General features: G+C 35.9%; 1 protein-coding gene across 4 annotated transcripts in view; it reads right to left on the bottom strand.

Moving 5' to 3' along the window:
• Window positions 1–13,509, bottom strand: part of tbc1d32 (TBC1 domain family, member 32) — a 245,760-nt gene that overhangs the window by 71,607 nt on the left and 160,644 nt on the right. For 2 of the 4 annotated variants that reach the window (XM_043684303.2, XM_043684307.2), the window contains exons 26-28: window positions 12,777–12,870; window positions 9,322–9,438; window positions 5,118–5,195 (exon numbers count right to left, since the gene is read on the bottom strand). In XM_043684303.2, coding sequence (XP_043540238.2) covers window positions 5,118–5,195; window positions 9,322–9,438; window positions 12,777–12,870 — 289 coding nt within the window. Of the gene's footprint in view, window positions 1–3,304; window positions 3,459–5,117; window positions 5,196–9,321; window positions 9,439–12,776; window positions 12,871–13,509 lie in introns of all 4 variants that reach the window. The other 2 variants (XR_015753686.1, XM_043684311.2) reach the window with 2 other exon arrangements.

Below are 13,509 nucleotides of genomic sequence, written 5' to 3'. Positions count from 1 at the left end.
TTGTTTACAAAAGTCATTTTGCAAACATGAACAAAATTCCAGCAAGAAAAGGAAGTGAATTTTGCTTAATAGTGACACAGTTATTTAACAGTAATTAAGCTATTTGGACATTGAAATACTTACACCTACTGCAACTCTATCCCCCAAGTTTATTTTGGAGGTGAACTGCTGTTAGCAGTAAAAGTAGTAAGTATGGAAATTTCTATAAAAACAGAAAATGTTCAAAAGGTCTTGAAACATGAACTATTTGTCTCTCCACAGATGCTACAAAACCTCTAAATTTCTCCAACATTTTCTGTTTTTATTTTAGCATTCACGGTATTTTTGCTTTTGTGAAAATTTCAAATCAGTTTCCTAATAACGTCTTAATCCTTGCATTGGAAGATGATGTCCTAATTATTGCCAGGTCTCCAGTGTAGAATAACAGGGTTAACATTAGAATCATGAAATGATGACTGTGATGATTATGTAATGTTGATCTTAGAGTCACATGAGACAGTACAGAGATGTAGAGCAGAAGTTTTGACTGAAGCAAATGTCTGCAAATATCTAGTTGCACATAGACTTTTTGCATTAAAAAGACGACAAATTCAAGTAGTATTTGTTTGGGAGACAAAACAGTCCCAATCTGGAATACCAAACAAAATATTGTGGCAATGAAAATGGCAAAAATAAGAGAGAAAACCAGCAATTGTAGATACCACAAAGTTAAGGATATTAAGGAAAACCTGAAGCTATTTTTTGAAGCCTCAGCAAGCTGTCAGGAACAATGTGGGAGCATCGGTGGCAAGTTAGAGAAGAATCACAAAAACCAGATTGCAATGAGCAAAGATCCACAGCTACCAGCAGTGTGACATACTCAGGTGAACACAGAAATAGTTCTAGGGCTCAGAAGCAGCATGGAATCAGGTCAACCACTCCTAGAAACAATCAAGGGACACCAGGCCAAAAACACTGGAAGAAAAGGTTCACCAGGTAATGTTTTTATAAGAAAAGCCAATGCAATACAGATACATTACTTTATGCTGTGGAAAACCTTGGCAAAGATGCATTAACAAAATAGAGCACTAATGGAACCACAATTTCACAAGACGACGTACCACAGTTGTTTTAATTCCTATTTTAGCATTTGTTGGAAATGAATAAGCAAAGCTTAACCAACAAAAGCAAAGGCCAGGTGAAAGCATGAATCTATTTATTAATTATGTCTATTGGCTGGCAGAGAATTTTATTAATGAAGGGTTGAAGTGGATTACAATCGAGCTACGGATGAGATTTTATTAGACCTTTTGCAGACAAGGAATGATTCAACTCTGGAGATAATGATAAGGCTAATAAAACTTAGGAAATAAAATCAGATCCTGTTCAAAGGAAAAACAATGCTCCATCGAAAATTCGGTTTGTAAGTCACGAAAGGAGAAGTTCAAAAGCCTAAGGCGTGAAAAAGAGAGCAAAAAAAAAACATGACCACCACCATTTTTAAATGTCTCTTCTGTGGAGGAAGAAGCCACACGAATGTGAGCAATGTCCAGGAGGAGGATCACTTTAATACAGATTTTCATATTATAATACAGACAAGCAGCAACTGGGGAGGAATCCTTAAACCAATTACACATTCTAGAGTTTAAAAAAAATGCAAAAATAGATAAAATCCTATAAGAGAAATAAATGATACTGAAAACAAGTATTAAACTAGAAAAGAGAGCACACCCCACAGTCACCTTAATTTCCTTTTAAAACAAGTATATTCTTCCCTCAGCAACAGTACAAAACTGTACACATTAGAATAAAATGAGGTTTAAATAAGGCAATATAATTGTAAAACACAGAAATATAGAAAATAGGAGTAAGCCATGAACACAGTCTGCCATTCATTATGATCATGACTAATCCATACATTGCTGGGATGCGAAGTTGAACTGGGCCCAAAAAACAGTTTTTGAAATCATAATGCCAATATTGCTTTTACAGCCACAGTCATTAGCTCAGGCAATTGGACTGTGTCCTTTAAAAGATCACAGAAGTGAGCTCTACACATGGGGAGAAGCCAGGTATAAGATGGAAAATAAATGCTGGCCTAGTCAACGGCACCCACAGCTGGAATGAAAAAAGTAGCAACTAGGGCAGGGACAAGGGGAGCACAGGCACCAGCTTCTCACAGTGTGAAATCACACACCGATTCTGCTGCAGAATATTCAAATTAGCACTTTAACACCATAGCCTACAGAGAAAAGTTAATGGGTATGCAAAAATACCTCAGACTGTCAGACTTGCCAGAAAGCCTGCAATCAAGAAGTGGAGATGACTCCAATACTAACGCCAACTTACGCAGAGTGAAGCCTATCACTTCCACTGTGACTGTGATGGTGAATGCTATTAATGTATAACATAGAGCCTGATAATTCAGCTTTCACTGCGAAAGCCACCCAAATTCTGTATTGCAGCGGAGGTTCAGGTTTCATGTGCACAAGCTCAGGTTGTTGCCATTCAAACACAGACGGCTGCCACGTTCATGTTCACAAATACCAGTTGTCAAAGGAGTCTTCAATGTATCCCAGCAGTCCACGGATGTTTCTCCAGATTACTAGGATTACTGAAGAATAATCCTGGATGAGTGGCAGTGGCAGCTGTAATTATCTCTCAATGACAGCAATCATACATCCACCCAAAACTGAGACAAGCCTTCGTTATAAACAATCAGCCGACACAACCTGCACAGCAATTGCCCAAGGCACAATCCAAGGCAGAGCATCGTAGGGCCAAAACTTCTATGGGTCATTCTGCAAGACCATGTACAGTTTTGTCCATGCTGAAAATGTTAATTTATGTTCCTTCTTTCCAGTATTTTTCTCTCTCTCCTTTTCATAATGGCACTGAATCCTTCTGGCATTACATTTTTTGCAAATCACCAGTTGCCTCTGAATTTTTGTGTAAGTGATCACTTGTTCATCTGAGAGTTTTTACAACAAACATCAGAAAGCTGCCAGCAGAAGGCAAAGAGGCTATTGCCTGCAGCGGTTGAGGAAAAGCATTCAGTGGTTCCCCCCACTTTGGCCAGCTGTAATACCCATGCTGCCAACACAAGATTAACTCAACAGAATCCTGACCGTCGATCTGTATGGTTTAGCTTCTCAGAGATGCTGAAATGCATCTTGAAAATAAATCCTTTGCACGCTGAAGGGAGTTTATACATACTATTACAAAATTGAGGGTAGAAGCTATAAAATTGGAGGCGATGGAGGGAATAGTGTCTCCATTTTGAAAGAATAGTCTTTATTTTGAAAAATACAAGAGCTCTTCACACCTCTAATCAATGATGGAGCTTAAAATGATTTTCGTTTTCCTAATTGACACAATGTTCATGGACCATCAATATTCTTTGAAGCGATTAAGGCAGATCTGGCAATCAACCATTTTTGCTGAACCTTGTAGCTCCTAGATTTGAGTTGTGATGATAGCTGCAGGGAGATTAATTGAGAAATGATTGGGATGAGTCCATCAATAGTGAAGGTGGGGAGTTGAGATGACAAGACTGACAGATTTACTTGTAGTTATAAAGTTTCCTTCACAATCACCATTTAACCCAAATGCTTCATAGCTACAAAAATACTATTGAAGTGCAGTCATTGTTACAATGCACATAGCAAAACAGAGGAAAGGAAGCTGGGAACCTGGTAAGGATTTTAGTAGTTTTAGTCCAAGGTCAGAGACTGAACACACATGAGCTGGAGAAAAGCCAAGGGACGTAAATTCTCATAAAAGAGAATAAGACACTTGGGCTAGAGAAAAATCAAAATCTAGATGCCAACGGAGAAGCTAAATTTGTGGGTGGTGGTGTTTGTGACTGATTTTTCTCCTCCACTAAATGTTGTTAGCGCAAATTCCTGCTTGCTTAATGTTCATCTGGAGACGTAACCTAGAACTATTAGGTTGTGACTGGTGTGGCATCATCAGTACCAATGTTACATGTATAAAAGAAGTCAATTACTTTCAAGGGAAGACAAGCTCAGATGGTAACTATGCCTCAGATTTGCAGGCACAGCACAAGAACTGCATAGGTTAAGCTGGTAATGTTCATATGGAATCATATATCATCTCAGCTTTTTCCTTTATTCATTGAGGAAATGAAAGGCTTATGCCCGAAACGTGATTCTCCTGCTCCTCGAATGGTGCCTGACCTGCTGTGCTTTTCAGTTCCACATACTTGACTCTGATCTCCAGCACCTGCAGTCCTTACTTTCTATTACAGGGTTTGACAATTGGTCTGAATTGATTACCTCACAATTTTGGTTAAGTATTTCCTGAACAATGAGCATAATAACTTTGTATTGTTTTTCTTGAAACAATACTAATAATATTTGGCCACTCACTCAATAAAATGAATGCATCTTGCAAACATGGAGGAAATTTTGAGTAATCTCTCACTAGTCTATTCAGTTGCTTCAGCAAGTCTCGACAACTGCATAAGTAAAAACAAACATGTACCAAAATTTTGATTAGATCAACCATTTCAAAATTCAAACCATTTAATACCATTCTATATTCTGACCAACCAAGGGTACAAGCACCACGTTCGCAAACTCTCACTGAAACAGGACCCTATTTTGCTGTAACAACCTCCTTTGCAGAAAAATACTCTGAGTATTCGAAAAGAATATTTCCTCAGCAAATACTCCACAGGGACACTCTGGATGCTCCATTTTCCAGAAGTGTAATTACTTCAAAATTAATCCAATTATTTATAATAAGACCGCTTAGGATGAAAAAGATTGATTTCAGAAAGCCTTCTGAACAATCAGATTCTTCTCAGAGTGAAGCATATTTTAATTATCTGTTGAACAATTACTTAAACCATCAACTTATGAACTGTGATTTCAATTACATTATGAATAACACTTTTGAGATCTGTAGTTTAAAAATTTCCGCATTGAAATGAGTGCCTTATTACTACTCGAACAGAATTCTGGGAAAATATTTTGCAACAAGTTGTGTTAGAGAAAAAAAATCCATATGAGCACAATTAGCATTTCAATTTTTACGTATTCTTTTAAAGCAAGTGCATCAATTTTGGGTAATGCTGTATTTAATCTCTTAGCTGTCAAACGAAAACAACTCACCTTCATATGGTCTGAAGAAACAATCTGATGGATTATCAGTGAAATGACCCACAAACTTTTCCAGTAATTCTGCAAGTACTAAAAATTTGAGGAAATAAATAAAATATTCTTGGACAACAAAACAATGCTTGCTATTCATAAAAGAAATTCTGGCTCACATACCAGAGTTTCTTTTTGCATGAAATTTAAAAATATTTGTACAGTGAGATTTAATTAATTTAGTATTGGAAAAGAAAAAGGATGAATAACGTCTTTTGGTATTCAATTGGTTAGAGTAGTGCCAGAAAATTACTCAATAGAACCAGAACAAATTAAAGTGTATAAAACAATTAAAACAGTGAGGAAAGAAAATGAATTAAAAAATAAGTTTCATTTTGCTATTTGAAGGAATTGTACTTTAACCAAAAAACTCTGTAGAATCAGTTATTCATTAGTAATACTAAAAATTTAAGGTTAATGTTTTTTCTTGTTCACAGTGACCATGGGACAGAATGATATTGAGGAGCGGCATTCAGGAGCTACCTTTAGACATACTGGAGCTTCGATGAATTGGTATCAAAATAGAACATAGAACAATACAGCACAGAACAGGCCCTTCGACCCACGACGTTGTGCCGAGTATTTGTCCTCGCTTAAGCACCCATCCATGTACCTATCCAATTGCCGCTTACAGGTCACCAATGATTCTGACTCTGCCATTCCCACAGGCAGCACATTCCATGCCCCCACCACTCTCTGGGTAAAGAACCTACCCCTGACATCTCCCCTATATCTTCCACCCTTCACCTTAAATTTATGTCCCCTTGTAACACTCTGTTGTACCCGGGGAAAAAGTTTCTGACTGTCTACTCGATCGATTCCTCTGATCATCTTATAAACCTCTAACATGTCACCCCTCATCCTTCGCCGTTCCAATGAGAAAAGGCCTAGCACTCTCAACCTATCCTCGTACGACCTATTCTCCATTCCAGGCAACATCCTGGTAAATCTTCTCTGCACCCTCTCCAAAGCTTCCACATCTTTCCTAAAGTGAGGCGACCAGAACTGCACACAGTACTCCAACTGTGGCCTAACCAAAGTCCTGTACAGCTGCAACATCACTTCATGACTCTTGAATTCAATCCCTCTGCTAATGAACGCTAAAATGGTTTGGACTTTGTCAGGGTCTTATTTTCTTTTCATCTTATCCTTTCTTTATTCAGAAGTTAGGATTCACATGTTAATGCCAAAATCAAGGCCTCAAAAGAAATCTTTTATGTACTGATTTTCACTGTCTCAGAATATCCTCAGCACTTCACAGTCAATTAAGTACTTTAGAGTGTAGTCACCAACATGGCAGGGGAAACTTGTCAAATTCCTTACAGCACGATTGCAACAATTTAATTCTTAACAAGTACTCTATTTCTATAATATTGATTGAGGGACACATATTGGCTAAAACACTGAGAATAATTATTCTTCTAGGTATTGTGACATGTAATCTGTTACATCCACCCTAAGGAGGCAAACATGACCTTGGATTAATGTCACGTTCCAAAAATGACACCTCTCATGGATGCAGCATTTCCTCACTAATCTCACAACCATTAGGCATCTCAAAACACAGAAAACTGCTATGAAGTAATGGCCAGATAATCTGGTTTTCGTGAAGAACAAACATTGACCAGGTCATTGGGAGTAACTACTCTTCTGTTCTACAAAATAGTACCTCAGGATCTTGTATATGCACCTGTAGAGACAGGTTGGGCCTCTGTTTGATGTCTCATTTGAAAAACAGCCCCTTAGATAGTGCAATACCTCCTTTGTACTGCATTGGAGTTTCAGCCAGACAATAATGTTCAAATTTCTCGAGTGAGACTTGAACTTTCAGTCTTTTAACTGTTTATCTCATCAGAACACTTGGCTTATTTTGCAAAATAAAAAGCCTGTCAGTAGTCAACAGGTTACTTTCTTTTTTAAGTAGATCCATTCTAGTCACATTGAAGAAAATATATTTGCATTCCAGTTTTTCCTTTACAATGCTCCAGGTATTTGGTAAAGATAATTCACATTTGTTAACACTTGAGGAAAATATTGTACTCAGTTCCCAATCTAAACTAATAGATCAAAGTTCTTAAATTATTTTTCTTAATTCTTACATTAATTCCAATTCTTTCTATTTTCCAAACTCAAATTGAAATCATTGTCTCATGCAAATTGATTTTTATTCTTAATTCAAGTAGAGGTTGCAAATTGTTTTATAAGTCACTGTCAGTTCTAATTGAAATTCTCATCCTTCTTCTTAATTAAGTTCTTCGAAATTGAATATCCTTTTCTATGCCTTATCCACTCACAACTGGGTACTCTCAAGTTACATACAGCATGAGCCTGATAATGCTTTAATATGTTTTGGCTCAAACCTCAGAAAAACATCTTTGTCCCAGTACCAATTTTTCCAAAAGCCAGTCTTATAGGTGGAGTAGGATTGGGAGAAAGTGAGGGCTGCAGATGCTGGAGTGTGGTGCTGGAAAAGCACAGTAGGTCAGGCAGCATCCAAAGAGCAGGAGAATCAGCATTTTGGGTATAAGCCCTTCATCAGGAATAAGCCTCATGCTTCTTGGATGCTGCTTGACCTGCACGTTTGAGTAGGATTGCCAATTTTGAACCAATTGTGCAAGTGCTCATACATTAACACACTTTATACAACCTATTCGACTTATTAGTTATGTGTAATTAGCTTGCCCAAATATCATACTTTTGCACAAGTCTCTCATGCACTGAATATGTAACTTTCAAGTAGTTAAGAGGAAGACTATACAATAAATTTTTCAATATACTGAAAAGCTGTAAAGAGGACTAAAAGCACAATTAGAAAATCTAGATTCATAAATTTCAGAAGAAATCTTCTTTGTGCTGTGGGAGTGGGAGATGGGAGAATCTAGGATGGGATAGTAATTGCAGGGTCCCTCAGAGTATGTCCCTCACTTCCGTAAATCTCTGGGTTATATGTTTTTGACAGACATCCATACCGCACCACTGATGGGAAATCCTTGTCAGATTGTTTTATGAGGATGATGGACAGAAATATTTAGCTGTTATGCTTGACCATAATGTGAATAAGACCTTGTGATCAGTCCAAAGGGATGGTCCTACTTTTCTTTTGACTAGGTTACTAAAAAGTCATAATTCAGCACTGACTCCTGAAATCACGGATTGTTTTATACTGGGCAGCAAGGAAGATAGCAAAGCATTGGGAATCAGTTTACATTTGGCATGATTTCAAGTTGAAGACTTCAGCTAGAGAGGTTTATGGGGAAGCACGATAGCTGGAGATTTACTAAGTTGCTGAATTGTACAGATAGATTAAAGAAACAGAATTTTGGAGAAATTCAGCAGGCCAGGCAGCATCCGTGGAAAGAGAAACAGACTTAAATGAGTATAGATTCTAATGAAGAGTCATATTAGGCTCAAAACATTAAATATGTTTCTCTTTCCACAGATACTACCAGATCTGTTTCTTCAGTATTTTGAACTTGTTTCAGATTTTCAGCATCCTCAGTATTTTGCTTTTATTTTGCACTCCCAGCTTTATTCAATCAGAAAATATACAATTTATTGCTGAGTCCTGGTAGGACTCCATGGTCTTCTCGAAAGTAACTGAAATGGTCACAAAGATCTTTCTGTTGTAATAATAGTTTTTCATTGTAGTTTAAAAAAAAGATGCATTCTAAACCAGTAGAATCTCTCAATATTCATGAACTACATGATGGCTGTCAGTGCTGCAAAAATTTAATACGAGAGTTTTAAAAATGTGATAATATTATTTATTCTTGTGGATTTGTTACTTTAGGACTTTTAGTCTTGCCAAAGTCTTGAATTCAGTTTAGTTTATCTTTGAATGTGGAATGCAGGAAGCTAATGGCATAATTTAAACCAAATGGTTTGAATGTGATTAAAACAAAACTGATCAATCTGAGCACAGTTTTAATTTAAAAGGGAAAACACTGCCATACATTAAATTTATAAACCAAAAAGTGACTACTTTTTAAACACAAAGAAATTGACTAAAGGATTGTTGTAAAAAATAAAACTTAAACCTGAAGATGATATTGCAAAGTTCCCTTTGAAATTATTGATGATTTACATATATTTTGTGTTTAAATAATAAGGCTAGTCACTACATAAAATTACAAATGTTTGTAGTTTTACAGAAATGTTTACTTACTGCTTCCCTTGAGAATGTCAGGTTTGGATTTCATGATTCTACAGAACTGCTTTTTACAGCTTTCCAGCCAGTCTGTTTGCATCTCCAAATTTTTCAACAACTTGCTAAGTTCATTATCTAAATAAGAATATCAGTTATTATTAACATCTCACAACGTTATTTAATACACAAAGATAAATACTTGCACTTATACAGTACTTTTCACACTCATGAATTCACAACATGTATTACAATCAAATACATTTGAAGTATAGTTTCTAATTTATGCACAACAGGATCTCACAAGTAGTGATGAGAAAATGATGATGCCTTTTCTTGGTGACCTTAGTTCAGTGACCAATATTGACCAGGATACCTGGAAGAACTCCTCTGCCCTTGTGTAAATTCACCTATGGGATCTATTAGGTGCACATGAGGGGAAAAATAGTGTCTTCACTTAACGTTTGAACAGAATTTTGAACAGAATGATCTTTATGCCTCTTTATTCTTTCTAAATCAGTTATGAAGATATTTTCAATGTGAAATATTAGCTGTTAATGATGGTAATACAATTCCTTACGTTAAATTTAGGACCAATGACTTCTTAATCATGATTAAACTGGTTTGGGGTTCAGCACTTAAAAGGTTTTCAGATTAAAAGTTATATAAAAATACAAGGAAAAATGACCCATCAATAAATTTTAAAAAAAGGCATGTTGTATGATTTTACATTTGGTCTAAACAATTTTTCTCAAACTAATTTAAATGCAACATGCACACTGGACTTACTGCTGTGCAGAAGAGGAGAACATTATTAAGTACAACAATTATCAATATGGATGTTTTCAAGTTCCTATTTCTGATACAAATTTGATTTACTGGAAGGTATGTCATTTATTATCTTGCTATAAAAAACTATTAAAATACACTCAGTTTTGTAATTTGATATTGCAAATATGTTTCCATTTTGGATTTAGCTTATGCTGGGAAAATGAGGTATTTCCTAAAAGAGGCAGGATGAAATATGAAAAAGAACTTTTGAGTTTCTGCCAGTGCTTCATTTGTCAAATGCCTAAAATCTGACCCCTCCCATATATCGGAACAGGACTGTCCATCTACTCCACTTAGACTTCTCATTATTCTGAATACCTCTATCAAATCTTCTCATAATCATCTTCTCTCAAGTTGGAACAGTCCCAGCTTCACAAATCCATGTAACTGAAATTGCTCATCCCCAGCATTCTCACGATACTTTTCTATACCCTGTCTAATGCTTTCATATCCTTTCTGAAGACTAGTGCACAGAAAACAAACTAACCAATGAACCTGTCATGAATGAAACTTGAACATTTTTGTGTGGGTTTAAAATAGTAATGCAATAGTCATTAGAAACACTTATGGAACCTTTGAATTGAGCATAGAAGCAAGAAAGTTCTGGTAAATCTTTAAACAGCTGTGTTAAGTCACAACTAGAGTACTTCATCCAAATATGATCATCAATTTTATGTAGGAAATGAGGCTCTAGACAAGATGTAGAGGTGATTTAATGGAATGGCTCTAAGATAAGGGATTTAAACTATAAGGTTAAGCTGGAGAAAGCGGGGTTAATTTTCTTGGAATGAATGTGATTAAGAAGAGATGTGATGGGTGTACAAGATTATGACAGGTTTAGATTGGATAAACTGCTCTCATATCAGCTGTTGTAATCCTTGTTCCATCTGTGGTGAGAAGGCTGTCCCATGTTCATTAGTTAAAAATGGTTTAGACAAGTAATGAATCATCATTGTGTTGTCAGCTGCCAAAATAAGGTATAACAACAAGTGCTCAGAGTTAGAGGGTAGTCCTTGTCTGGTAGTCGTACTCAAGAAGCAGTTGCTTTCTTCAGATGAAGATGGACCAGAAGAGGAGGAAGACCCAGGGAAGGAATGCACTAGCACTTCATCTAGACAGCAGGATGCTGTCTTTACAACTTTGAGATCAACACACTGCCAATCTCCTGCCTCTCCACTCATGTACCATCCTCAATTGTCACAGGTCTTTTCTTTTTATCTAATTAACTGAATCATATCTACACTGCTGCTAAATAAATTTAACCAACTATCTGAAAATTCCTTACAAATGATTGACTGTATATATTAGGAAAGTATGATCACAAAATCAAAATGCAATTACTCACGTAATCTAACTTGGAAGTATTCCAATTGAAGAGATTTGGTCCATTGTTATATTGTGGTTCAGTCCAGATATTTTGCTAAGTATGGTCCCAAAACTCTAAAACTGACCGAGACTGAACCAAATGGCTTACAGACTTGGCATTATACTTGTTCTTGAGATCAGCATGTAACCAAAGATCTTAAATTCCATTTATTTCTAACTCCATAACATTGTCTGATATTGCCATTGTCTCAGCTGATCTGCTACTGAAACCCTCATCCTAATTTTTAAATTCTGAATGGTACAATACAAACTTGTGTTACAGTTGTTTTGAAATTTGACATAGTTCTGATAAACTTTCCTGCTAAACAGCGGTGGAAAAAGTTCAGACAAATGCAGCTAATATTTTTATATATGATCCCACTCTATAATGACAGGATACTTGAATAAAGCCAAATGTGTAGAGGTAAAAATAAACAAAGGTGTTAAGTCTACTTTATTCCAACAGAGTTTCTGCTCATTTGAAAAGCAACAACAAAGTTGTTTGAATTAGCAAGATGCATTGGTATAAAAGCATGCTAATCCTTCCCTCATGCTCAATACCTAACATCAACACTTATCTGCTTTAGGATTAGTCCAATATTATGATCAGTTCAGGCTTCCACACTCAGTTAACCATGTTAAGAATTGTATTTTAGTATGTTTTGCATCCCAAAGTAGTGAAAGGACAATTGAGACACAGACCAATGAATATTTGCAATTCAAATATAAAACAAATGAGAAATATAAAGGTAATAAAGACATAAATAATGGATATCAAAAGACTGACTAATAAGAACAAAAGGAAATGGGAATGACTAATTTAAGACATAATTTTGCTGTAAACATATTGTTTTATTACAATAAATATTACAATAAGCTATTCTTAACATCCTACCAACACTATTATTTTCGTACTAAATAAGACTTTCAGTACCAATGCATGTGAGCTGAAGACTTGTTTGGAAACAAATCCAGTTCTACCATTAGGAATTTTTTTTTTACTGTTGCACTGTTGTAGTCTGTTATATAACCAAAAGTATGCTGCAACAATGAAGTCCCAAGGTTGGCAGGTCTAGCTGAAGATGTTTATTCCATTGACACCAATCTATACAACTTAATTCTACTCTTCAATATTACAGGAAAATTATATTGCTTAGCAAAAGTACGAAAGAGTGTCTTGTGCAATCCTTAGCTGAACAGCTAAACTTGTTGCCACCACATTAAAAATTACAAAGCATAAATGGCACTAGCAACTAATGAATTAGTTTGTGGAATCTGACCTTGTTTGACAGAAGGTTTTTTCAATGGTTCTCGGAGGTAACACTTTGGTAAAGGGTAAGAGGAAAACAGTGGCCAACGAAATGGGTCATTCCCCTGCAAAAAGAGATTAATATATAATTGTAAAACAGTTGTAAATGAATCTTTCAACATATTATAAAGTCCATCTTCTACATTTATTGATTTTTTTTGCAGCATGTTCAGCTTTTGATGTTTTTTTTCAGGTGCACTGCAATTTCAGTGTATGGTATTGCAACACCACCAAATTGAAAAAAGACAGGATGATAGATACAATTTTCCATCTCTGTGAATGAAAAATGCTAACATAATTATCCATGCAGGCACCATTCTTAGATCGTACTGATGTCTATGCATAAGATGTTGAAGCCCCAAGGGAAAATAACTACAGTAATTTCAGCAGGATTACTAATATTTCTCTATGACAGTAATTTCCTCATCCTTTGTATAACGTTGACAGCTAATAGAAGCATGTAGCATACAAAGGAAACACTGCAGCAATTCCTACACCCTGAGCATACTGATGAGCGCTATCACAAAATGGAACTCAGTTTGTCTGATTTTTTTTAAAAAGACTACTGCAGAAAGATTATAGATCTCATCCATTATAAATTTCACATTGCTCAAATTGCTTAATATTTTATAACGCAGTCTCTGTAGTGATGATGTAATTTTAAGGATAGTGAATTCAAATAATTACAAATTGTCATCATTGAT

This window comes from Chiloscyllium plagiosum, unplaced genomic scaffold (genome assembly GCF_037043375.1).
Source record: "Chiloscyllium plagiosum isolate Xiang-an unplaced genomic scaffold, Cpla_swu_hap1 HiC_scaffold_3, whole genome shotgun sequence".
NCBI classification, from domain to species: Eukaryota; Metazoa; Chordata; class Chondrichthyes; order Orectolobiformes; family Hemiscylliidae; genus Chiloscyllium; species Chiloscyllium plagiosum.
Note: the sequence above shows the minus strand (reverse complement) of the source record. Positions and strands in the feature narration are given on the sequence as shown.